The sequence below is a fragment of the Calypte anna genome, chromosome 19 (assembly GCF_003957555.1).
Source record: "Calypte anna isolate BGI_N300 chromosome 19, bCalAnn1_v1.p, whole genome shotgun sequence".
In the NCBI taxonomy this organism is placed as follows: domain Eukaryota; kingdom Metazoa; phylum Chordata; class Aves; order Apodiformes; family Trochilidae; genus Calypte; species Calypte anna.
The window spans coordinates 9895831-9922365 of record NC_044264.1 but is presented as its reverse complement, the minus strand read 5'-3'; the positions used below and the strand labels follow the sequence as shown (position 1 = coordinate 9922365).

At 56.7% G+C, this 26535-nt stretch overlaps 1 protein-coding gene across 3 annotated transcripts; it reads left to right on the top strand.

Moving 5' to 3' along the window:
* The first annotated feature begins 2689 nt into the window (after window positions 1-2689).
* Window positions 2690-21898, top strand: HNF1B (HNF1 homeobox B). Of its 3 annotated transcripts, none has more exons than XM_030462480.1 (9): window positions 2690-3045; window positions 7693-7892; window positions 8991-9255; window positions 9801-10042; window positions 15844-16004; window positions 18278-18410; window positions 18502-18693; window positions 19234-19352; window positions 21827-21898. In XM_030462480.1, exons 1-9 carry the CDS (start codon window positions 2708-2710, stop codon window positions 21845-21847), a joined length of 1671 nt encoding a protein of 556 aa, XP_030318340.1. In that variant the 5' UTR covers window positions 2690-2707; the 3' UTR covers window positions 21848-21898. The 3 variants fall into 3 exon arrangements, with proteins under 3 accessions (XP_030318340.1, XP_030318341.1, XP_030318342.1); XM_030462481.1 differs by having other exon boundaries at window positions 2708-3045; window positions 9069-9255; XM_030462482.1 differs by lacking the exon at window positions 2690-3045 and adding an exon at window positions 3576-3748.
* The last annotated feature ends 4637 nt before the right edge of the window (window positions 21899-26535 follow it).

Genomic DNA, 26535 nt, shown 5'->3' with positions numbered 1-26535 from the left:
ACTTCCAACACCTGATGTTCTGTGATTCTGTGATTTCCAGGGGGTTTGGGATTCTGGTTTGGGATCGGGGAGACTCTTTGGTGGTGCCAGTGATGGGGATGGGAGCAGGAGGTGAGGCCACCTCCATCTGTGGGAGCTGGCACCAGGCACCCAGATACTCCTGTGACACCCGTGGGCTGGCAGCAAGCCAGGTGGCTTCGGAGGGACCAGAGCACAGCACCTTCAGCTTCAAAAAAACCCACCCCTGTGCCAAAAACCCCCCCTGTGCCAAAACCCCCCCTTGTGCCGCCGTCCCGCGTTCCCAGCCGCAGTCACCACCCGGGCAAAGCTGGGTTGGTGCTCAGGGGGGGCTGGTGCCTTCCCCAGGCTGGGAAACTCTGTGCTCCCAGCCCCACGGGGCACCCATCACCCCCCGAGCAGCAATGATCAGGTTCTTCTGCTGAGAGGAGTTAATGAGCTGTGCCGGACAACGATGGGAAAAAGGTGGATTGGAGTGAGGCTCCTGACACTGCTGGGAGGAGATGGGTGTGGAGGAAGGGGGAAGAGCAATCGGGTGAGAGAGATGGACCAGAAAACGATATCCACTTCATTAGCCAGGTGGCTCCGAATGTGTGGAAACAGGACAAGGTCCAGGTCACCCACTGTGACAGAACATTATTATGCCATGCCATGAAGCCTGTGCAAAGACCAAGTCAAAGCTCACCAGCCCACTTAAAAGGGAGAGGGGACCTTCTGGGAACAAGAGCCAGGCTGTTCCCAGGGTGGGGGGGTCCGGGTACCCATACTGGGGGGGTCTGGGAGCTCAGCCCAGCTCCTGCCCAGCCTCCCGTGAGCTCTGCCCTGGGCAGCTGTGGGAGGAGAGCCAGGGGACAGTGGCTGTGAGCCCACGGCCTGGTGGCACTGGGTGGCTGCTCAGAGATGGTGGTGCCTCTGCACAGTCTCCCCCAGCCCTGAAGGTGTATGTGTGGTTTGATGTCTCACCTGGAATCCGGGGGTCTTTGGGGTGATCAGGGACCTGCTGTGGGGTAAAGGATGAGAACAGCCATGGGTGCCAGGGGCCTGGTGGGCATGTACCACTTACCTGCTTTCTCAGGTGGGAGAGATGGGGACACTTCCCCATCTCCTGCTCCCTGCACCCAGCAGATATTTGGGTGCTCAACTCCTTTGGAGTTGACCCAAGCAGGGCTGGCACAGGGAGAGGTCCAGGCACAGCAGAGCCTGGGCCCCCAGCCCTTGATGTCACCTCCCTGGCAGTGCAGCCCTGAGTGTGTGGGAAGACGCTGGGCTGGGGGCTCCAGGCTGGGCACTGGGAAGGGGCTCTTGGGGATTTTCAGCCCTCTCCCCTATAGATTGTGCTCAGCCTGCCATGTGCCTATGAAACCCCCTGCATGGCCATTGCCCAGGCTTCCTCCCAAGATGTTTCCTCTCCCTTTGGGATACTCTTGATCCCCGACCCTCCCACCCCAGCTTTAGCTCTGTCCCCAAGGGGCTTCCAGCCCCGGTCTGGTTCCCCTGAGGGTCTGACATGGGTGCTGGTAGCTGGTAAGATTTTCTGGGGGCTTTTGAGATGGGCCAAGAGCTGCTACAATTTTGGGTACCCTGTAAAAGCACAAATCTGGGCTGGAAATGCTGGGTTTGAAGCCATTGTCCTCTGCCAGGACTGATGTCCAGGTGGCAGCTGAAAGCAGGGAACTGGGCTACCAAACCAGATGTTGGGAGGGGATGTTGGAGGGGTCATGACCCGAGGTTTGGGACACCTGCCCTGCCCTCCCTACAGGGTTCTGGCCCCTCAGCTCTGGGTGTGCTATTATCTCATATTGCTTTGATTTAAAACAACTTGTGAATTTTTGGGGTGACTCAATGCATTTACAGCATCAGGAAAAGCTCTTTGCTCTCTGCCCCCAGAGTGTGTCGGGGATCTCCTCTTCTGCTCTCTTCCAACCCCTTTCATACCCCTGCCAGGGTTCAACAGGGGCTTTGTGTCCCCTGAGCACCCTTGTCCTAACTGTCTGACAATCCTTCATGCAGCACACAGCTAAATTGGGGTGAGCCTGTCCCAAAGCTGCCCCACTGTGGGGGCTGAGACCCCCATTGGACCCCTCTGCCTTGGGGGACCCTCAGCCTGGACCTGTTCTGTGCCAGGGCTTAGGCAGCAGCAGCAGCACCCTGCACAGGGGGAATGCTGGGGGGAGCCCTCTCAGCTTGGCCCCGTGTCGATGGAGGGGCTGAACCCCTGGGGGTGCGGGCAGAGGGGTGCCCCAGGGTGGTGGTGGGGATGCCTGCAGTGCTGGAGGGGCTGATCCCATCCCCACCCCGCGGTGTGCGGGCACCGGGACCGCGCTCCGGTCCCCCGACGGCAGTCGGTGCTCCAGCGCCCGGTGCCACCGTTCCGTCCCGTCCCGTCCCTCCTGGCCGCTGCCCCCGCCGCTCCTCCCGCTCCTCCGGGGCCTCCCGCCGGTGGCGGGCAAAGTCCGTCCCAAGGCGGGCGATAAGGGCCGGGCCGGGGCGGGGGCGCGGGGGCCCGGGCGGCGGCCGGAGGAGAGGCCTGCCGGGCTGATTTGCATAAGGTATATTGCCTAATGGGGCGGTCATGGCTTGTTAGAGGGCGGCCCGCGGCCCGCAGCAGCTCCGCCGGCCGGGGCGGAGCGGCAAGCGGCCGGAGGGAGGGCGGGAGGCAGCGGCGGGGCCCGCCGCCGGCCCGGGGAGGATGGTGTCCCAGCTCAGCGCCCTGCAACGGGAGCTGCTGGGGGCCCTGCTCAGCTCCGGAGCCACCAAGGAAGGGCTGATCCGCGCCTTGGAGGACATGGTGCCGGCCGGAGGGTTCGGGGTGAAGCTGGAGAGCCTGCCGCTCTCTCCCGGCGGGCCCCCCGACGGCAAGGCCGCCTTCCCGCCGCTGGCCAACGGGCATGGCAAGGGCAAGCTCTCGGGCGACGAGGGCTCGGAGGACGGCGACGACTTCGACACGCCGCAAATCCTCCGGGAGCTGCAGGCGCTCAACACGGAGGAGGCGGTGGAGCAGCGGGCGGAGGTGGACAGGATGATCAGGTACCGGCGGGGACCGGGATGGGACGAGGGACTGGGGACACCCCTCAGCTCCCCGGGGTCGGTCCGCAAGCGCTCAGTCCGACGGCCCCAGCACTAAGAGTCCTGAGCCCGGGGGTCGTTCCCTCTGTGTCCCCCCCCCGGTGGCGTGTCCCGGTGCTCCCCGCCCGGCGGGGCTGTGCCCTGGGGAGCCGGGCGAGCAGAGGAGGCAGCGGGACCGGGACTGGGCACCTCGGGACCCGCCGGCCGTCTTTTCTCGCCCCGTCGGGTGCTGCCGGGGCAGCGGAGGCTCGGACCGGCCGCCGGCTCCGTCCCTCCGCCCTCCCTCCGTGCCGGGAGATAAAACATAAACTGCAGCACGTGGAGCCCGGAGTGTTATTAATTTATTTCTATAAATCATCAACAGAAAGATACACAAAGGGCCGCGATTAGGGTGAGTGGAGCGGCGGGTTATTCATTGCTGAGGTTGTAAAGCGGCCGGGAGGGGGGAAGGAGGAAACCCCCGAAGCCTGCGGGGAACTGGGCTCCCGCTCCTGCCCGGTCCAGGGATGCGGCTCCGGGCCCCGCTCCGGGCCGGTCCCAGCCGTGCGGAGCTGAGCTGCCGTCGGGTCAGGGCCGGCTGCTGGTTCCGCGGAGCTGAGGACACTGGGGACACCGGGTGCGATGGTGACAGTCCCGACAGCGCACCCGCGGTGGCTCGAAGCAGGTCGGGAGCCCCTCGAGACCGTCGCTGGGTGCAGCGGGGACACCTCTGTGTGTTCCCTCGCCTGGCGCTGCTGTTTCCAGCCCCGTCCTGGTGCCCCGGCAGCACCCTGAGCGCGGCGCTCATCCTGTCTCCGGGCTCTGCTCTGCCGAACCCTCCGGACCCTCTGGCAGCCCCCATGAGCCCGCTGCCAGCCTCTTGTCCCCTGACAGCCTCGGTGCCTCGGCTGCGACGTGCCGGGGGACGGGGACAGAGACAGACATGGCGGGTGCGGTACCGGCAGGGACACGGTGACTTTTGGGGACGGGTCCGGCAGTGGCACCCGTACCTGCCGAGGGGCTGGGCTGGGTGCTACAGAGACTCCGGGGCTTTTCTGTTGGGTTCCCAGCCCTCCTGCCCTGGGCCTCCGGGGACTCCTGCCTGTCCCCAGTGTCCCCATCTTGCTGGCCGCAGCCGTGCCCCGGGAGGTGGGGAGGAGGCTCAGGCCCGGGATCTCTGTGCTCCCACAGGTGTTTCTGTGCAAAGTTTGCCTTCGGTGCAAACAAGAGCAGGCACATGTCCCCGAGGAGCCTTTGCAAAGAGCTGGTGTTTGCTCTGAGGGAGCAGGAGGCCTTTGTACTTGGAGGGGCAGGTCGGGGAGTCGGGAACCATTTACTGCAGCCACGCACCGGGCTGCTCCACCTTGGACTCTTCCTGCGGTCCTGAGACTGCTCCCGGAGGCTTTTTTGGGGGCCTCGGTGTGGGCTTAGCCTCCCATCCACGGCATGGGCACGGGTGTTACCCCTGGTGGTGCCAGTGGTTCACCCTCATCACAGCCCGAGTCACCCAACGTCCCCCTTGGGCGTGCTGATGGCACCTAAAGGGCTTCAGCTCCTCCTGGCTCACCCAGACCCCGCTCAGGCAAGAAACATATCCCAAGGGCACCCAGATCCTGGGGCCAGCAGGGAAGCCACCTGTCCTTGGGCCAGAGATGCCCCAAAGCTGCTCCAAAAACCGCGTGGGGAGTGGCGGGCGCAGCCGAGTCCCCGTGTGCAGGGGAGATGCAGATCAGATTGATCACTTCTGCAGGGAGCCTGGTTTATAATCCATCTGTATGAATTCTTGGCATATTTCTCCCAGGATGTGGAGTGTATTTACCTGTTTTCAAGGCTGACAAATGGGGGTGAGAGGGGCCGGGGATCCCTGGGGAGAGGGGACAGGCTTTGCACCCCTCCTGTGCGTGAGGCCAGGGTAGGAAATGCCCCTTTTTCTGTCAGGGTTTCACCTGGATTAATTTTGTGCAAGATGTAAACCACCTTTCCTTGATTTCAGTGGAGAAGGACTGCAGAGCCAGGGCTATAAACTGTTTTACCAGTATTACAAAGCACTCTTGTGTTGGGGTGTGTTTTGTTGTATTGTCTTTTTTTTTCCTTTTTGCATGTCAAGTCCTGGTGAAGATTGGACAATTAATGAGGCTTCTTTATTTTGGTGACAGAACCAAAAAAAAAAAAAAAGGGCTTGTGTTGAATCAAAAGGTTTTCCTCTCTGGCTTCTTAGGTTAACCAAAAAGAGGGGAAAAAAAAAAAAAAAAAAAAGAAAAAAAAAAAAAGAATACTCAAACTTTCATTTTGGGTCAAGTCCAAACATTTTGTTTAACATGAAACAAAATGTTTGGGTTTGGTTTCAGGTTGTTTAACCCTTTTGAATACGGTCAAGTTGATTTGTAAAGAAAAATCACAGCTTAGAAATTAAAAGCTGAACTTTTTTTTGTAAGCGTGAATCATCGAGGTAAAGCCTTCCTTCAAATAGTAAACCGAGGGGGAATGCAGGGACTTTTTTCCTAATTCTCACTTTTTCTTTTTTTGTTTTTCCCCCCAGCCAAACCCCTGCCAGGTTTTATTTAGATTTGCCAGTCACATCTGTAACCCTGAGTCACTCGTGTGACATTTCCCAAGTGTTCTGCTGCTCCTGATTTAACTCCAGGACAGCGATGCCCTTGGCTTCCTGGTAAACCAAACGGCCAGTAGAAATGATAATGAGCCCAGTTCCACTAACTCGTTATTAATCAGTAATTAGCAGGAGTGGTTGGGTGATGTGAGCAGCGGGTGGCAGGGGTCAGTGTGAACCCCTCGGCTCGGCCACGGTCACCACTGCAGTGGCTCTGCCATGGCCAGCACGGGGAGCAGAGAGGAGGACTGGGGTGAGGGACATTCCCTTCCCATCCTTTTGGGGGCTTCCACCTTCTCCAGGGGCAGCAGGAAGACCCGAGAGCCTTGAGACCCCCCTGCCAAGGCTGCTGGCTCCCGGTGCCACTGTCACCCTCGAGTGCCACTGTCACTCGGGGGCTGCCGTGCCCACAGCCTGACTGCAGGGTGCTGTGTGTTTTGGGGACAGGAGCTGGATTTGCCCTGTCCACCATGCTGAACCCAGGCTGGGATTTGGTGGGAGAACAGAGCTGGTGTGTCCCTGTGTCCATCCAGCCCTGCCACCAGTGCCCTGGGTGCACTGCTGCCCCTTAGGCACCATCCCTACGGGGGCTTCTCCTGCTGTAGGGTGCAGGGCTGGGCATGGGGAAAAGCTTGGGAAAGCTCTGTGCTTGTGCTCTGCTTCCCGGGATCTGACACAGCCCCACCACTGCTGGTCGGGGACTTGGGCTTTGGATCCATCCAGCTTTGTTTCCACGCTGCGTTCAGGACATAAAGTAAGAAATCTCTTTGTTGGCTTGTTGGTTGTTTTCTTCTTGTTGTTGTTTTCTTTTTCTTTTCTTCCTGTGACAAGTTGAAGGATCCAAAATAAGTAATGAATTGGGAAAGCAGCCGGATGGTTATTCCAAGCCCAGCATTGGCATTATTTGAGTGCATGACTGTGACCAGGTTCGGGCTCCGCACCGATTTTTCGGGGCTAAAGCATTACCTTTTAGTGCAGAGCCCTCCTCTAGTGCAGGGGAAACCTGGGGGGCTCAAATACAGTGAAGGTTGGCCTGGTCCTCTGCCCCCATGCTGGGCTTTCATTAAATACCACAGGCAGTGTTTTGATTCTTGGCTGTCATGTTATTTATTCCCCAGATCGGTGTCCTTGGGGCACTGACACCAAAGTCATGAGGATTTAGGAAATAATCACCTTCTGCTTGGGTCTTGCAAGACCCAAATTCAAGTGTTTAAAGATGCTGAAGAATTACTTAAAATTATTAAGTAGAGTGGTTTTGGTTTTCCTCTGGGGACTTGCTGGGGTTCATGTGCTCTGTTTGACCTTCTGTATCTCAGCCGCTTGCACATTGCTCATGGGAACGCTTTGCTGCTGTGGTGGGGTGGAAATAGGGGCTCTTTTAAAGGAATACTGGGATTTGTAGGTAATTACCCACGAGGGAAGGGAAGGCAGAAGGTAAAGCAGCCAGCATGATGGGTGTTGTTGGGTGGCTGTGCCTGGGGCAAGCCTGGAGATATGGGCAAGGGGCAGAACAGCATCCCCAGCACCTCCGAATTACAGGTTTCTCTTTCTTCAGAGAAACTCCCCACGTGGGCTTCCCAAATCCACATGTGTATGGATGTGCTTGTGTATCCCATGTGTGTTGTCTTCAAAGGGGGAAATTGCAGCAGACAGAACCCAGCAGTGGTTGATGGGTGGGCTGTGGTTCTCCTGGGAGGATCTGTAGGTGCTTTGCCTCGTTGTGCCCCATCAAGACCCCAGGATCCTCTTTACTTTTCCTGCCCTGGGTGAAGAGCCTGGTGGTCACCCCCGAGGTGTCTGTGCCACCCCATGAGCCCCCATCTATGAGCTCCTGGGGTTGTTCTGGGAGGCCACAATGGTAATCAGAGGAGGAGAGTTGCTTGAGGCATCTACTGCCCTTCTGCAACTGGCTGCAGAATAATAATAATAATAATGGGTTTCCATCAGGGCAGGGAGTAAATACCAGGTGGTTTTTCCTTTCTCAGGAGAGATTAACCCTTCTTTCCCCTCCTACCCCCCAGTGAGGACCCGTGGCGGGCGGCGAAGATGATCAAGGGGTACATGCAGCAGCACAACATCCCCCAGAGGGAGGTGGTGGATGTCACTGGCCTCAACCAGTCCCACCTCTCCCAGCACCTCAACAAGGGCACCCCCATGAAGACGCAGAAGAGAGCTGCCCTCTACACGTGGTACGTCCGCAAGCAGCGGGAGATCCTCCGCCGTAAGTACCCAACACCCCTGGGGGGCAGGGGGGTCCCCATGTCCCCATCCTGCCCTGGCACATCTGGAGCTGGGCAAGGAGCAGTCCTGGGTCCTCTTCCCCACAGAATTTCAAGTGCAGCTCATCCCTGGTTTTGTTCTCACCCCCAGGCTGCCCAAATCTCCCCCAGAATCTTTTTACAAATGCAGTTAATTTAGGGCACATGAAAATGAGGCAAGAGCCCCTTTTTGGTCACAGTGAGAGCTCCTCTGAGCCCATCCACGCAGCCGAGTTGCAGTGTATTTATATTCATTATAGTTAGGAAAGCAATTAATAATGGCACACAATGAGATGCCTTTCCCCACCTCTGCCTCCTTTTGCTCTGTTTCTCAAGGCTGCTAATTTTCTGCAACTGTTTGCAAAAAAAAAAGAGAGAGAGAGAACCACCACGGGGCAGCTCGTAGTGTTTAAATGACCAAGCCCAGGCCGGTGTCTGGAGTAGCTCTGGTTTTGGCTGAGCTGCAGGTTGGGGCAATGACCCCACCCGAGAAGGGGCTCTGTCTCCCTCCTCCCAAAGGATGCAACATCCAACCTGGGGGAAGCACAGAAAAGGGTTCAGCTCCCAAACCCCTTGCTTTGAAACCACATCTCGTGAGGCTGGAGCACACAGAGCTTGCTCCAGCCCTGCCCTGCTTTCCCCCGCCTCGTCACTGGGGGAAAAACCATTGTAACAATTGGGAGAATTCCCCTGGAAAACTGGGAATAACCAACCCCTCCCGTTTATCCCTTTGCTGCGCTGGGGAGGAGCAGCAGGGCTGGGGGAAGGTCACCCTGGGGCTGGTGTCCCACGGGACGGGAGGCAGAGAGGGAAACCCCTCCTGGGGGGCTTTGCAGCCCTCCTGCCTGGCTCCAAAATTCCAAAAATCCTCCCGGAGCACCGGTGGAGGGCACAGTCATGAATATGCATGAGCTACTCATAAAACACCCGTCCCGCAGAGGGGGTAAGGACTCCCCCGGCCCCTTCCCCGGGTGGGTGGCAGGGGAGGGGACAGGGGACACGGGACGGTGACTCCGAGCAGCGGCTACAGGCCAGCTCACGTCTGCTCCTTTCTCTTTCAGAGTTCAACCAGACAGTCCAGGGGTGTGGAAATAGGACAGACAAAAGCAGTCAGGATCAGCTGCTGTTTCTCTTTCCAGAGTTCAATCAGCAGAACCAGGGGGCTGCCCAGCTCGACGATGCCTGCTCTGAAACCCCCAGCAAGAAGCTGCGGCGCAACCGGTTCAAGTGGGGGCCGGCGTCCCAGCAAATCTTGTACCAAGCCTACGACCGACAGAAGAACCCCAGCAAGGAGGAGCGGGAGGCTCTGGTGGAGGAATGCAACAGGTGACGGCACTGCTGCCCCCAGCCTTTCCTCCCAAAAACCACACGTCGGGCCGGGATCCCGCCTTCCAGTCCTGGCTGCTGGCTCTTGGCATGACTTTGCCCAGCTGCCTGGATGCTTTTTACCTCATTTTGGCCATTTGGGCAGCATCTGGGGCTGATGGGTCTGGGCTGGGTTAGGGATGCTGCAGGGATAGCACAGGGATGGATGGCAGGAATGCTGCAAGGATCCTGCAAGGATGCTGTAAAAATGCTTCAGGAGTGGCACGGGGATGGTGCAGGGCTATGACAGGGCCTGGAGATGCCACTGGGATGATGCAAAGCTATAACAGGGATGTCCTGGGGATGTCACAGGACTACAGCAACGTCAGAATCGGGGGGGATGTTTTTTGAGGCATGGATGTGGTAGCAGAGAGCAGGCAGGCTCGTAGGAAGGCATTAAACGCCCTTGAATTTGGGTGTCCTCCAGAACCCCCCCAGCCTGGGGTGATGGCAGAGGTCCCCCTCAAGCAGCAGCCTTGTTCCAACGTGTCCCCTTGCCCACACAGGGCTGAGTGTCTGCAGCGTGGGGTATCTCCCTCCAAGGCCCACGGGCTGGGCTCCAACCTGGTGACCGAAGTCCGGGTCTACAACTGGTTTGCCAACCGTCGGAAGGAGGAGGCTTTCCGCCAGAAGTTGGCCATGGATGCCTACAGCTCTGGCCAGCCCCCCCACACCATGAACCTGCTGCTCTCCCACGGCTCCCCCCACCACAACCAGCCCAGTGCCTCTCCCCCCACCAAGATGCCAGGTGAGCCCTGGTGGCAGCGGGGAGGAATCGCGGTGTCGGCTCCGGTTTCTGCCCGGGGAAGGGGTGCTGAGCCCTCGGGATGGGTCACCCTGGTCCCTGCCGTGGCTCTGAGGGGGGATGGAGAGGAGCAAAGTGGCATCGCTGGGGTGTTGTGACCAGGCAGGTGGCAGGGGCTGGGTTTCCATCCTGACAGGGACAAACTGGTGGTGGCTTGGTTGGTTTGATTCCCTGGAGTGGTGGTGCAGGTGGGTGGGCTCAGCCCCTGGGTTATCCACGGTGGGGCCTTGGGGTGAGCACTGGTTTAGCAAGGGGGGACGCACAGGGGAGAGCAGAGCAGCTGAAAACTCTCAGGGGGGTTTCAGGAGGAGATAACACCGCCAGGGAGGGGGCTGGAGGCTCACCAGGGTGAGAGGCATTGTTGGGAGGACAATCCCCATTGTCCCCCTCCAACTCACCCCACCTGGGAGTGGGTGCTCAGTGAGGGGGGGCGGGTGTGTGTCAGTGTGGGGGCTGCACCCCAACCACCCCCTGTCCCCCCTCGGCCACGGCACCGGTCCAGCCCGGCTGGGGAGGCTGAAACCAGCCACCTCTTGGAAATGACCCTGCCTGGCTCGTTACACACACCCAGCTCGTTACAAAGGCAAATTAAAAGAAACCCGTGTGGCAGCGAGTCCCTGCGGGAAGGGCACGGTGCCTGGGGAGAGGAGGTGTGGGGCTGGGGACGGTGCCAGCCCGTGGCCCAACACCCACCCTGGGGTGCTGGTGAACGAGGGCAGCCCCCGGAGTGGTCCCTGGGGGATGCACCAGCCCCAGGGGGCAGGAGGGGGGCATCGCTCAGCATCCCACCCCTGCTGGGGACAGCCAGCATCCCACCCAGCTCCCGGGTACCGCTCTCCCCGTCGGGCCGGCCCGCGGTGACCAAAATGTGACCCTGCCCCAGGAATGCCCCGCACAATGGAGGGGACAGGGAGGACGTTTGCCCTCCTGTCACCGGCTGATTGCTTACAAGGTGCCCTACAAGCACATTGTCAGCAGAATCAGCTGTTTTCAGTGTCGGCCCGGCGGGCTTTACAATGCCCCACCAGCATGCAGCCCCGCGTTGTCATGGCGTTGTCCCCCCCGTGCATGCTTAATTGACAATTACTGCGGGGCTTTGAACGAACCCCCCGGCCTTTGATGTGCCCCCCGCCTGCCAGCGCCCGGGCAGGCACCCCCCGAGAGCCTTTGTTTGCTTCTATTAGGGGATGGCAATTACTGTAACCGCGGGCATTTATCTCGGGCCCGGAGGGCTGTTAAGCCCCAACTTTTATTTTCCCGTCGGAGCGGTGGCCAGCAGGAGCCGGCCGTGGCTATAGGGCTGGTGACAGCCCATTCCGAGGGGCTTTGAGCAGGGCAGGAGTGATGGCCGTGGCGAAGGGCCCCTCCGGAGGGGTCAGCAGGGCCACAGCTGTGGGAATTTGTTGATGGCCAAAGCTCCTCTCTGTCGGCCTTGCTGAAGAGGAGGAGGAGGTGGGCACGGCGAGGGGCACCGGGGGCTTTTAGGGCTGCTGTGGGGTGTTGGGCAGGGATGGGGCTCAGCTTGGAGTCACTTGGACTGTGCTGGGTCCAGCAGGCTTGCAGTACCCTGAGCATCTCTGAGCTCACCACTGCTTAAACCTCCTCTGGGAGATGTCTGGGGGCCTGAGGGCTCAGGGATGGTTGACCCCATCCAGGTCTGGCCATGCTGGGATCTGAACTGCCCTTGCACCACGGCCGGTGGTGGCCGGAGCCCTCAATGCCTTAACAGCTTAATGATGGTGCTGGGGCACTGCCCACATCCTTCCCCTGGTGTCCCCCAGCAGGGAAGGATGTGGCTTGGTGTGGGGCAGCTGTGGCATCTCTGCCATGCCCACAGACAAAGAGGGATCCCTGGCTCCCCGGGGGTCTTGCCAAAGGGCATCATGATCAGGGCTGGGATCAGAGCTGTAAAAGTCAAACATCCTCCCGGCCTCTTCTTGGGGACCCATCTGTCAGGCTTCCAGCCGTAGTTTTTAACTATTTGGAGGTAAATACTTAAAGCCTATCTATCTCAGAGGCTTCTCTCAGACTCTGGACTTTTCCCTTCCTATGGGGTATTATCAGCCATCTCGGTTCCCTGTTTGATTTGAAGGTCACTCGGGGCTTTATCTCGGTGCCATGTCGTAGACTCTGGCTTATGCCATTTTTATCTTTAAGAGCCCTGAAGACAATTGGGGCATTGATGAGATTAGGTGGCTCACACCCCTCTTGCCAGCCTCCCTCCTCCTCCCTCCCTGCATACAAAGGGTCGGCCCGGCCGGCGCCCAGCACACCCCCCAGAGCCCCCTCCCCACTGCCACGGCGTCACCTCCAGCCCCTCCCAGGGGGTCCTACACGGAGGGGTGCTGGGGCTGTCTGTAAATCCTGTATACACCTCTGTATATACGGGAGTGCACATCAATATATACATCTTTAGATAGCTCTATAGATGGAGATAACAAAAATAACTCAACACCACCCCTGAAATTCCTTCTAAACCCAAAGGGCAATTTAAGAGGTTTAAAATTTCCTTCAAGAGGAGCCCTTCCATAAACCCTTGGCTTTTCAGTCTGTATCTGGATCCTCCATGTTGCTCCTCAGGGTTGGTGCTGGTTCTGGTTGCCGACCCGGTGCCAGGGGTTGTAATATTTTACTGTTGGGTGCATTGTGGGGCTCTGTGGGTGCAGTGCACTGTTAGGAGCTTTTCCCCCGTTTTATGAGGGGTAATTAGGGCTTTATGACAGGAGCGAAATGGGAGAGTCCAGTCCCCATAAACAGGTTTATAATGGATATAAACTACACACCTCTGTAACTTAGCAAGGTTAACACTTTAGGGACAATTTGAGTGGCAGCCCAAAACCCAGAGCTGCCCTGGACCTGCCTTTGGGAGGGTGAGGAAGTCCCAGCACCAACCCAGCTGCTTCCATGGTGCAGCATCACTGAGGGACCCCAAAAACCCCTCGGGTGCTCTGTCTCACCCCGCTGCTGGAGGAGGTTGGGATGTGCAGGGTGACTGTGGCAGCTCCACGGGAAGCACACTGCAAAGTCCAGGGTTGTTTCCTGGTTTTCTCTTAAAGTACCATTTAATGGTATCAATTGGACCTGAAGCAGAGGGGGAACCAAGCTGCTTCCTTGCTTTTGCTTGTCAAAAATACAAGGCTGGAATGGGAGGGTTTTGAAGGGACAGGTTTTCTCCTGGTCTCCTTTTCCCCCACTGCAGCAACACCCAGCGTGTGCCTGGGATGAAAACAGCAAAGCTATTGACTGCTGCCCTAACCCCCCAAAAAACACAGATCCCTGGGGGCCATGGGCATCACACTGCCTGCCCCCCCCTGGCTGAAACACAGGGTTAAGGCTATGGCAGCTTGTCTGGAAACACGGGAAAGCAGTAAAACATTTCACAGCAGCACAGCTCGGGGGCTGCTCAATAGCCGGGTCCCATTAACAGACTTTTATTTTATGGCTGTAGCTCCAGTAAAAAAAAAAAAATTAAAAAAAAAAAGAAAAAGCCTTAAAGAAGGCAGGCTCCAGAGCCCATTCCCCGTGATCCCCATCCAAGCTCTTCTCCTGGGCAGCTGTGGGGAGAGACTGAGGAGGAATAAATCTCCTTCCACTGTCGCTTTCCGGTGGCTCTGGAGCCCGACCTCGTGCTCCTTGGGAGAGTTAATTTGGGTCGAGACTTGGAGGCTTCAGTGGTTTTATCTAGAGACCCAAAATCTTGGTCAGCAGACTATCTGAGAATCTCAGTGTCGGTTATTGTTCCTTGGATAATCAAAGTCTTGTCCTTGGGACTGTGGGGAAAAGCTTGCAAATCAGCTTTGAACATCTCCTATGTTTTTACAGACAACTTCATAACTCTGGGTGTCTTGACTCAGGAGTTTCGAGCATCCTCAGTTGGCTAAAGCCTGATTTGGGGGATTAATTATTAGGTTTTCTTTCTTACTGAAAGCTTCACCAAGCCCAAAGGATCCCGAGGAGTGAGCAGAACCTCTGCCTTCCTTTCCAATAGGAGCCGCCTGTGCTCCTGTCTATCTCTCAGATCAGGAGCAGAAGAAAGGGCTTTGTTTTATCTCCCCTCCCATTGTTTGAGCAGCACTGCAGGATCTGGGCCCGGCAGTGGCTGAAGCACCCTCTGCACGAGGCTGGGAAGAATGTGTGTGACAGTGCCCGGGTTGAGTAATGTTTACCCTGTTCATGGCAGGGACGTCCACTCGGGCCGGCAAATATCCACCTGCCAGAGGACATTCTTTTATTATCAGGGATAAAAGGGGTTTTGCTGGGAAATGATCAGGAACCAGACATGGTGGGGAGATGCCTATCTACCTGTGGGAGGTGTTTGAGCAGCCCATGGGGAGCATTCGGTGGTGATTAAAGAGGGGCTTTGCCACGGGTTTGGTGGAGGGTGCAGGGTAGCCCTCTGCTCTTTGGCAGGTGCTTTTGGAGCTCCTGGACTCAAATTATCATTTCTTCCCCTTTCCCTAGTTGGGAGAGTTTTAGAGTAGCCCGTAGAGCATCACTGAGCCAGCCTGCATCAGCTCTTCCCCTCAGACACCTGGGAGAAGGAAATCCCAAAATCCCAGGAGGAAAATCCTTTACTGGGGTGGGTTTTGGAGCTGAGGTTGTCTGTGCTGTGCTGGAGAAGCCACCAGAGAAGCCACTGGAGAGCCCTGACCTCCTGGCTGGTGGTGTCATTCTGAGGAGCTGGGATCATGAGCTGATGATGCTCTTGCTGGTCTCACTTGCCCGGGTGGGCTTTGCCACCATGGTTTCCTTTCCCAGGAGAGCCATGGGCTGTCTGTCTGTCTGTCTGTCACTCTACTGCTTCGATCCCAGGGCAGTTCAGTGAACCCGGCCGTGAGCAGGGTGCTGGACTCCTCATAATTAATGGCTTTTCCCTGTAGTCATCAAGGCAGTCTCATAAAAGACGCTTTTGTTTCCCCTGGGTTTTCCTCAGTTAATTATTTGTGATCTGTAGATGCCTTTCCATGACACATGGCTGATCATATGGTTATCAGTGAATTTAGCCAAATTAAGTATATTTATTCAGAAGAGCTGTGCCTGAGCCAGATTTCCCCTCCTGGGTGGCAGTGGTGGGCTGTGATCTGAGTTGGTGGTTGGTGCCTGTCTGGTCCTTCCATCTCCCTGCAGTGATCTGTTAATCATACACTTGTTGAGAGGGCAATCGGATGCAGAAGAGCCTGAGGAAAAAAAAAAACCCAAACAGTGTGAGAGCCCTGGTTGTCCCCAGCTGGGATAGTGCTGGGCAAGCCTGGATGAGGGAAGAGCTGAAGGATGCAGAGCTGCTCCCCGTGCCCCCCTGGCTGCTGTCCCAGAGCTGTAGGGACACAGGAGGAATTTCTACCGAGGATGCAAATGGTGCAAATTAAAGCACAAGGGGTGCAGATGGGTGTCCAGGCTGCTGGCCTGGATCAGGCTCCCTTTCTGCCCCACGACAGAGCCCCTGTGGGTGCTCAGCATCTCATCACCTCACCCTTGTTATAATTTCAGAAGATGGGGCTGGGCAGAAGCTGGGAAGCAGGAGGCAGGGGCAGGTTGCCCAGTGCCATCCCTCCCGTTCATCATTCCTGGCTGTCACTTAGGAGCCTCCACATCTCTTGTCATCCTCACGCCACACACATCAAGAGACCCGGGGAGGGGCTGGGGGGTTCCCCCGTTTGCAGGAAGACTTTCTGGGGGGTTGGGGACAGCTTCTGCAGGGGTGGGGGTGTCCGTGGGCAATGCCAACCCCCGGTGATGTTTTGCAGGGGTGCGGTACAGCCAGGCCAGCGGGGAGGCAGCATCCTCCGGGGCCATCAGCCACCACGGCAGCAGTGCCATGGTCACCACCAGCCAGGCAGTCCTGCAGCAGGTCTCTCCGGCAGGCTTGGACCCGGGCCACGGTTTGCTCTCTCCCGACGGTAAAATGGTGAGTAGTACACCTGGCCCATTGTGGCTGCGGCGCTGATAAGATAAGAGGGCCCAGCGGGCAAAGCAAACACGCTTTCCCCGGGTTTCACACGCGGCCCGCGGGGAACAATGGGACATTGTGGGGCTGGGGCAGTGGCTGTCCCCACCGCCCACCTCACAGGAAGCCCTCAGCCCCCCGCTGCCCTGCCGGTACCGGAGGGTTCTGCCGGCACAGCCCAGAAACCCGACAGAGCCCCCGTTATCGACCGCGTGCCTGGCGGGTGGGACGGCGCTGGGTGGATCCCTGTTTGCTTTCTCCTGCCAGTGACAGGGGTATTGATTAAATTCTCATTCATTGTATTTTGTTTTCTTTTCCCCTATGTCCTCCCAAGATTGGAGTTTGACTGGGGAAGCACTTTCCTTGAGAGCAGGGACCTCCTTGTGCCAGGGCATCACCCAGAGCTTCACGTGGGCATCACCCAGGGCTTTGTGAGGGCTTCACTCAGAACACCTGATCTGGGCACCCCTGGCTGGTTCAAAGCCATCTGGGGGAGGAGCAGGAGCAGGAGCAGGAGCCAGGGCAGGACTGCACAGCCTGGAGCAGGGTGCTGGGGATCTGTCTGTGGCCACTGCTCTTCCGGGAGGAGGTTTTTGTTGTGCTGCTGAAAGCGAAAGTCAAACATGGCACTGGGCAGCCAGGCCAAGCTCACTTTCCCTCAGTTTTCACTTCCATTTTCAGAGGGCTGTCCCTCCTGGGCCGTGGTGTTGGTCTCCTCACGTGGCCATGGAGGGGGTCATTGTCCCCTCTCTCATTTATGGCACCATTTAACTTTGCTTTTCCTTCTGGTTCCTTAGGGTCTCCATGCAGCCCCCTGGGCTTGGGTGCTGCCCCTCTAAAGCCCAGCATCCCCCACCAAACCCCCACCAAACCCAGCCCTCCCAGCACCCTGCCTCCACCCCAAACTCACCCATATCTCCCAGGGGTGTGCTGAGCCTCATAATCCTGAGCCTCAAAGCCATAAAATGAGTCAGGAATGAAGGTGGCAGCCAGCACCGAGCTCCTGGGGCCGGGGTCTGCAGGGACGGAGCTGATGCTGAGCTGGGTGGCAGAGGCTGCCGGCACCCCCTGCCCGCTCCTTCTGTGGGGACCACGGCCCAGGAGTGGGTTTGCCAGAGCACAGGGATCCTCAGGTGGGGCAGAGGGAGCTCATGGCATCAGGGCAGCTGTGTGGTGGGAATGCAGACGATGGAACTGGGAGAAGAGGGTTGCTGGGGTACAGCAGGCAGAGCCCCGATGAACAGGAGGGACTTGGGTGCTCAGCAGTGAGCAGCTCTGCCAGCTTATCTCTGATCTTTAAACAGGGCCAGCTAGTGCTTGCAAGTGATTTAATAAAAATATGCTGTAGGCTGTGGTTTCTAGTAAGTAAACATGTGCCTTTAATACCCCACATGAAACCAAAAGCTGCCAAGGAAGTTGCTGCATCTGAAGGCAACTGATTTCCTCGGGGAGGAGCATTCCTGGGGCTGCAGCAGGCTGTGGAGATTCACTCTTCCACGCTCTGGCATTGCCCTTAGCTCAGTGCCAGAGGGTCTGGTGTCTGGAGGGGCTTTTCCAGCCATGCCCTCTCCAGAGGATTCCTTCTGGGAGCAGTGAAATGAGCCCAGGCGAGCAGTGTGCACTTGTCGTGAGCTGTTTGACTTGTGCAGCCAAGTGTGGTGTAACCTGGCCTTGAAGAGACTTTGAAAGTGGAAAATACCGGATCAGGAAATATGAGTCACTCCCGGGCTTTGGAATTTATTGATGGATTTGTTTCAATGGCAGCGGAGCTATCTCCAACTCACATGTGCAAAATAAACAGAGTGCTCAGATGGGTGTGCAGAAATGTCACACAAAGAACCCAGGGGATGGTTCTGGATGGGGATAGAGGGGGTTAATGCAAGAGGTCTAATTAGAGGGATTAGGAGAATGTGCAGCAATTAAAGCAAACAGGCACTTAGCTCCCTGCTTGTCCTGGGACCAGCCCCAGTTGTGCCAGGGTAGGTTTAGATTGGAAATTAGAAGAAACATCTTCACTGAAAGGGTTATCAAACCCAGCACAGGCTGCCCAGGGGGGGAGGTTGACTGAGGTGTTTCAAAGCTCTGTAGATGTGGTGCTGAGGGACACGGTTTAAGCACTGGACTCAGTGGAGCTGGGTTAGTGGTTGGATTGATCATTTTAAAGGTCTTTTCCAACCATAACGATTCTGTGGTTCTCTCTCTGATGGTGTCTGTCCTGCCTTGCTCCCTGACAGATCTCCGTGTCAGGGGGTGGGCTGCCCCCGGTCAGCACCCTGACCAACATCCACAGCTTGTCCCACCACAACCCTCAGCAGTCCCAGAACCTCATCATGACACCTCTCTCTGGAGTCATGGCCATCGCACAGAGTAAGCACACCCCCAGCTCCCCTCCCTGTCCCAGGGACCCCCAGCTCTCCATCAGCACTGATGTCCCTGTTCTGCTCTCTCCTCATCCCAGGCCTCAACACCTCGCAGGCGCAGAGCGTTCCGGTTATCAACAGCGTTGCTGGCAGCCTGGCAGCTCTGCAGCCCGTCCAGTTCTCCCAGCAGCTCCACAGCCCCCACCAGCAGCCACTGATGCAGCAGTCTCCCAGCCATATGGCCCAGCAGCCTTTTATGGCCACCGTGACCCAGCTGCAGAACTCGCACAGTAAGGGTCGGGGATGGAGGTGCCAAGGGAAGGGCCAGGAAAATGAGTCCTGATGGAAAACTCTCCTGTGAGCTCTTCCTGCCCAAGCTCGTGCCCCAGAGTACCAGCTGGGGTGGGGATGTGAGGGGATGCATGAGGATGTGGGGTGATCACATCCCACCCAACCTCTCCCTCTCCTGTGCCATCTCCTTTTCCACTCAGCCCCCCACCAGCATTTTGTACAAACTTTATTTTCCCTCCCATGTTCTTGCTGCTAACACACCTGCTTTGCTGTGGAGGTGTCCAGGTCCATTGCTTTTTCTGCAAAGCAAACACTTCCCTGCTGTGTCCTGCAGAGATCTGGCTTCATCCCTGGGGTTCATCCATCATCCTGGTCCCATTCCTGCTCCAGCACTGGGCTCTGCAGAGCTACCAGTGTCCAGCCCAGCCACAGCCCTTCCCTGCCCCTGATTGCCCTGGACAACCTGGTACCTAGAAAATGGCAGCTTGGGCTGTGGGTGGCTTTTTGGTGACAGGTGCTTGTCTCCCTGCTCTCCACAGTGTACACACACAAACAGGAGCCTCCCCAGTATTCCCACACCTCCCGCTTCCCCTCGGCGATGGTGGTGACAGACACCAGCAGCATCAGCACCCTGACCAACATGTCTTCCAGTAAGCAGGTAATGGACAAGGGTGACAAGGACTGGAGACAGGGATGGAGGAGAGCCATGTCCCACTGTGCTGGCCCTCCCTGAGCAGCTGGGGATGAGCCTCAGGGTGCTGGGAACCCTGTGCTGGCCCTGAAAATCCTGCTTGCAGATGGCATGGGGTGGGGCTGGGTGATGGACTAGGGGGACTTGTTGTGGAGGTACCACACTCATCCCTGGGAAAAGCTTTATCCACGTGGGAGCATCCTCCTGAGGCTCAGATGGGGCTGAGGAGGTCAGGCCGGAGCAGGCTCTGCTGCTTTGTGTCCAGGGGGAATCATCCCTGGTGGGAGCTGTGTGGAGGAGCTGAGCTCTGATGTGCCTCGATGTCCCCCAGCCCATAAACCTTTATCAGCTGCCTGGTGCAGGTGTAAGGCAGAACTTATCCTGGGGCACATGGGGTGTGCGGGGCCTTGCTCAGACAATGGTCCCTTTCTGAAAGGCAGCTCTGGGGACTGTGGGAAATATGTGGCCCTTATTGATTGCTAGATAAATATGAGAGAGCCTTGAACTTGCATTCAGATAAACTTTCTTGCTGAGCTTTGACAGGGGAGAGGAAAAAAAAATGTCTGCAATGATCACAGAGTAAATAGGGTGTGGGGTTGCCCTGAGACCCCCCCCCGGATGCCCGGCGAGGGGCAAAGGAAGAGCTGCAAAGGGGAGAAGGCAGGAGAAGGGCTGCGGAGGGGGGGTTTGGGGTGATGGACACCCCCTCCCCTGGCTCGGGCTCCCTGGGTCGCGGTGCTGTGTGCCCGGGGGCGGTCAGGCACGGCGGCTCCTCGGGAGCACCATTTCCTCCGCACGGCTTTATCGGCACATCTGGTGTGCGCTCAGCCCGAACTCCCCCTGATTAATGCTGCTCCCCCGCCACGGGCTGCCTTTGATGCCGGGCTGGCCCAAAGGAGCCCTGGGCACGCAGGAAATATCCCTGGCAAGAGAGATAGCGCCCGACCATCCCCGCTGCCCGGCCGGACCCTGCGATCAGCCTACCCTGACCGCCCGGGGTGCTGCGGGATCACTCCGTGTTCTCCCTCCAGCACGTTTTTGCACTTTAATTAAAAGAGCTCTCACGGCTCAGGAGGGGGGAAACGGGCCCCATGGGTGCAAAATGCTAAAACCCCCCTCTTATCCCCCCCCCAAGCATCATAAATGAGCACAGGCTGGTCCTGCAAGCAGCAGGGGCAGGGCTGGAGCAGGCAGTGGGGATGTGTCCCTTTGCCAGCACCTGGGATGGGTTTTTTCCCACCAACCACAGGACATTTGAGTGAAAGCTGGAAAAATGTATCTTTGAGAAATGATTTTTTTTCCCTCGGTGCTGACCCCTCTCAGCAGCAAGAGGTGAATGAAGCAGCACAGGGACCTGTGATTGCTGCTCACCCCCACGTGTTGGCTCAGTGCAGGAATATTTTTGGTGGTCTGGATTTCTGCTGCTGGTACCATTCCTTGGCTCTTCCACACTTTGCAAAGGGCTTCTCCAAGATGGCCAGAAAGGGCAGGAGGATCCCAGGATCCCCAGGGGAGCTGCAGTTCTGGGAGCTCCATTTGGTGGGTGCTGTTGGTGGGCATGGATGGATAAACCCCAGCAGCATCCCTCTCTTTGCAAGAGGAGAAGTGTCCTCCTGGGAAGCAAACCCTCTCCTTGATGGAGCTGGGCTGCTCCCAGTCCTGCCAGAGGCAATGGAAGCTGGAGGGATGTCCCCAGTCCCTCCCCCCCCGGGCTGGCAGCCTGATGCTGCAGATCACTTATCAGATGATGTTGTTTAGACCTGGAAGGGGCAAATACCTCCCGGTTCCTTTGACAACGCTTGAGGCTGAGCCACCATTTTTATTACGTTAGCAAACACCTGATAGCCCCAGCCTGTCCCTAATGACATCTCACGGGAGGCTCCTGGCGTCTCCTTATCTCCGTGTCACCCTGTTTGCTGTGAGCTCCAGCCCACAAGGTCACCCGCAGCTCCCAGCCCCCACACCCCACCAGTGACCAGGGGGACCCCCGGCTGTAGAAACCACCTCCCCGGGGATGGAGAAGGGTGGGACGGAGGTGGTGGCTGCTCAGCTCCTTCACCCAGAGGTGACAGCAACGCTGGGGGACAGGATGGTCCCTGGCACTGCTCCCACCCTGCTGTGAGCTCCTCCTGCCTGATCTTGGAAATGTGGCCGAGTTTCACGGCACAGCCTCTGCAACAGCCTGCACACTAACAGACCCCTTAAAAAGTATTAATAATAAATTTTATTAGATTGTTATTATTATTATTTATTTGTTGGGGAGTGGAGGGGTGGCAATATCTCACTGGGAAAGTATTTTCCCACTGCCTTGGTGGTGCTGGGGAGGTCTTGGGGCTGGCGTGGGAGACGATGCCTCCAAACACTCCGTGTGCCCCCCACCCCCCGTGGTGCTGCCCTCACCCCCTGCCTCTGGGTCACTCTGCTGCTCTCTCCCTCCCCAGTGTCCCCTGCAAGCCTGGTGATGCTCCACACCTCGCTGCTTTTGCACATAGCAACGGGATCCTATTTTTCCACAACACCCCTCGGGTCAGCCTGGAGCTCCGAGCCCGGGGAATCGCCGGAGCGAAGCCCAGCGCCGCAGCCAGGAGCCCAGCACCCCAGAGAGCAGGAGCCCCACTCAGGACCAGCCTGGATTCACCACCTGCCCACCCGGGACCCTGCCTCTCCTTCCATCCACGCAGTATTTCCAAGACATGTCTTGGGGATTGTTTCTTTTTTATTATTTTTTCTTTTTTTTCCTGAAGTATTTGCCTTCCAAGAGGCTCTCCTGAGGAACAAGCTGTACTGGGAACTGGCAGAAGGGCAAAATGGATAATATTTAAGTTAAACTCCTCCACACGACGGACTGAGAGGGACTTGGGTCTGTTACTTGGTGTTTGGAAGGAGAAACTGCATGTGCTGTTGAACTGAGCCAATGAAACTGTAAATATAGGTACAGTCTGCTCCATCCTCACCCTCCCCTGCTTCTATACATAGAGATTTATATAAAAGAAGTAAATTTTGTCCAATGGATGTAAACTACTGTAATTAAGTGCAATTCCCCCATCTGTATATATTGTTCCCAAATCTCTCCTCTTCTCCTTTTTTTTTGTTTTGTTTTTTGGTAAAGGTCAGAGCTGAGCATGGTTTTGTATTTCTCTTCAACATTTAAATGAGTTAATTCATCAGGAAAGAGCTGGGCCTCTGGAAGGGAGCTGGTCTGGCAGCCCTGGTGTCTGCTCTGTGGGGGGGGACAGGCACACGTTTGTCCCTTGCATGGTGACATCCCATGTGAAGAGAGAGCATGGAGCCAGCCCTGGCAGGACCTGGACAATCCGTGTGGGGACAGCTGCCACTGTGGAGATCTCAAGGGACTCTTCTGGGGGCTGTGAGTTGGACTGTTGTGGGGTGGGGAAGAGGTCAGAGCCTGGCTGACACATCCAGAGCACTGGGAAGTGGTTCAGCATCTCCAGGTGAGCCTGGAGCACTTGCTGCTGCAGAGCTGAATGAGGCTCCAGGAAGTTCTGCTGGGATCTCCCTCAGATTGGGCTTCAGACACCATTTTCCTTTTCTCCCCTCCTTGGGGTGCAGATGGGACTGGGTGCCTCATCTCCTGCCCAGTACACGGCCAGCACAGGTGGCTGATTTTAGCTGATTTTCCCCCATTAGTGGGTTGATGATGAGCCTCGTTGTCTCCACCCTTACCAACAAACACAGAGCTCTCCTCCTGCTGGTGTCACCTTCAGGCTGCAGCTGGATGGGTGCTGGGCTGTGATGGGAACACCCTGGGCCCCAGGGGCTGCCTGCCTTGTCCCCCTTGGCAGCAGCTCTTGAAGGAAGAGAATCAGCAAGATCTGCAGCTTGTGAGCCCAGCTTGGGCACCTCCTGAGGACACCATGGCCCACACCCTCCAGAGCTCTGAAGGGCTTTGTTTGGGTGCCCAAGTTCCACCTCCTGAAGCTGTCAAAGGCATCACCTATCCTCCCATACCTGCTCCCCTCAGGAGATGGATCTGATGCTCCCCACCTGAGTACGTTTTTTCAAACATCGCCACTCGTGCCAGCAGCTGAGAGGGATCCAGAGAAGTGGAGAGCAGTGGAGGTGCCCCTGGATGATGACCACTGCTAAAATGAAAAACACTGGATGCTTTCTTTGGGGCAGGAACAGCCCTGGTGCTCTGGGTTGGTTCACCTAGCACAGTGGGACCCTAACCCCTGCTGGGACCAACAGGAGTTGCCCTACGGTGAATCCATCATCATGAACTGGAGATGAATATTCAAGAATGACATTTAATTTAATGTATACCATAATTAAATACCATTTCTTCTGACTCCTTGCTGCCTGTGTGGTCTGTAGATTCTCCAGCCATCATCTGCCATGGCGTGGCAGACATCTCTGTGGCAGGGAGTGGGAGGCAGGGATGCAGGCTGGTGGCAGGGACGTGTCCCTGGGCTGTCCCCTCCAACTCGGATCCAGGTTTATATCTGCCTGGATGTGGTGAGCCAGATATTTCCTAGGGAGTCCCAGGTATCAGACAAAAATAGCAAGAGCTTGGGAAACTCCTGTCCTCACCCTCCTAATAACACTCTGATGATGTTGCCTTTAGGCCAGCAGTTTATTCCTCCCCCTCTGCTAACTTTGGCACCCGAGTGTTAAGCAAACCAATTAGTGGGTGAATGCCTGACAAACCCAAACCTCACCCATGCTGGATCCTCAGCTTTGGGGTCAGCCCAGCACAAGGGGGAGCAGGAGGGTGTGCTGCTGGCTGGAAAGCTTTTGAAGATCTTGCATTGTGAAGAGCTAAGAGAGCTGAGTGAGTCAGAGCACATCAGGGGAAGGGGTGGCCCTTCTGGAGATGCAGTGCAAGGCTTTGCTTTTAATCACCTTCTGAAATGCCTGGTTTTGGTTTGGCACCTTTTTTGGGTTTTTTCATAAGTCAAGTGTGGGAAAGGCTTTCAGAGCACCAGTCTGGTGTTCACCTCTGTGATAAAAACCTGTCCTGGAAGTTTTAGCTGCTCCAGACAAAAGCTGGAAAGGGATAGAAGGGATGAAGCCCACTTTGTCCCTTTTGTGCAGACTCAGGAGTGATGTTTCCTTTTAGCAAAACTGGGAGAGTGAAGCTGCAAGCTTTATCCTGAGATCCCCTTTGCACCTTCCTGCCCAGCCAGTCCTTCTCAACACACCTGAGGGCGAGGCTGAGCCCTTTTCAAATCCTGCTCCTAAATATTGCAGTGCCTCACCCCTCAGGGTGCAAAGGACTTGGGTTCTACTCATGCCAACTATGTCTGGCTCCCTGAGTGCCTGCTGAAGCCAACTGGGCTAAGCTTTCCTCAGCTGATCCATATCCAGCATCAGGTTGAATTGGTCCTGGAGAGGAATGGATAACCCAGGGGGAAGGAGAAGGAGGCAGTGGATAACCTGCTGCAGCTGAATTAATACTCCAAGGGGAGCAGTTCCTTTTGGGGCTTGATTTCTACTTTAAGACAGACCCAGTCTGCCTAGAACAGGGTTTGGGGAGTGGCTTAACATCAGTGCAGCTCTCCAGAAAGCTCTGCAGAGAAAGTAAGTGAAAACCTTGGGGAATGGAGGCTCTGAGAGGGACCTGGGGAGGGGACTGAACAAAAAAACAAAACCAAACCAAAAACAACGGGGGAAAAAGAGCAATCTGGAGACACTGATGGGGAAGGTGACTTCCTCCTCCACTGAAGGGAGAGTGTAATAAACCAGGCAGGATAATGTCAATAACACAAATAGAACAAATGATTAAGAACAGATTGTATTTACCCAAGAGGTGTGAATTTATGGAGTTGCCAAACTGCTCGCTGTGTGCTGTCACCTACCCCTGGGTAGGAGGAGATGGGAAGGGAGAAAGTGGGATGGCTTTAAGAGGGTGCTCTGGATGCTCCACAGAGTTTGTGGGGAAAAAATATCCCCTGATTTGGATTTAACCTCTGGCTGAGCAAACCTTCCTGCCCTGGGGACTTCAACCCAAAACTGCTTCCCTGGGGCTGGGGCTGTCCCTGCCCAGCCCTCACCTTGCACTGGAGAAGCACTGGGTGGGGTGTTTGCTCCTGCAGACACTCTGGCTGCCTCATTAGGTTGTTGGAAAATAGGATGTTAAGTTAAATGAGGCTCCTGGAAGACATTAATTTTTTCTGTTGCTGTTGGGCATGTTGTGTTTCTCTGGGTGTAGCTGTTAGGGAGCAAAGAGACCAGCAGGAACACAACAAAGTTCCTGTATGACTAGTGCAGTTTTACAGGGCTGGGGGATTATTTTACAGTTCCAAGCTGTTTGCAAGGGAATTCCTTGCACACGAGGATCTGCAGCCTGCCACAAGATTTTGTTGGTTATTCTTTATGTTTGCAACAAACTGCAGCTTCCTCCAGTGGAGAGCACAGGAATGCTGCTGTATTCAGTTTGAGGTGCAGACGTGGATGCAAAGGAAACACCTCCCAAACCCCAGTGCCACTGAGGGCAGGGAGTAAGGCACAGGGTCAGGGCTCTCTTGGCTCTACCTGGAAGGCACAGCCTGGTGCCACCTTCCCCTGGTGAGTAAATCCCATTTCCTGGGCATCTCCTTGTGCTGTAGCACAGGTGATGCTGCTTGCAAAGTCCCTGGGTGAAAACCAGGTAAATTCCACCCTCACTGCCTGCCCCAGAGCTGTGATAGAGGCTTATCAGAGCACGAGCCCTCGGTGTGGGCCTGTGGCCATCCCAGGGAGCAGTGCTTGGTGCTTATCACCTCCCTAATTGTGGGGAGGAACGGAGCCAGGGAAACCTCATCCAGGGCCAAACCCTGCCTGGGCTGGGGCACCCTGGTGCTGGGCTGGTGTCCTCAGGTGTGTGATGGCAGCCCGGTGATGGTGCAGACCCTACTGCTGGGGCTCAGCAACCATCCCAGTGCTGGCCCTGCTGGGACCAGTCCAGCTCCCACCAGCCAGCACTGAGCACAGGGGTTGCTGGGGCAGGCAGAGCTGATCCCCATGGAGAAGCAGGCATGCTGCTGGCCAAGAAGGCGACATCCTCTCCAGGGTTACCAGAATACAGACGAGCTATTTCAGCAACTTTAAAAATGTCGTTTGGCGCCCGTGTAAACCCTGCCGCGGGGTTGCGCAACAGCCCCGGCTGCAAACGGGCGGTACTGGTTCTGCCAGTCCAGCCAGCTGGCTG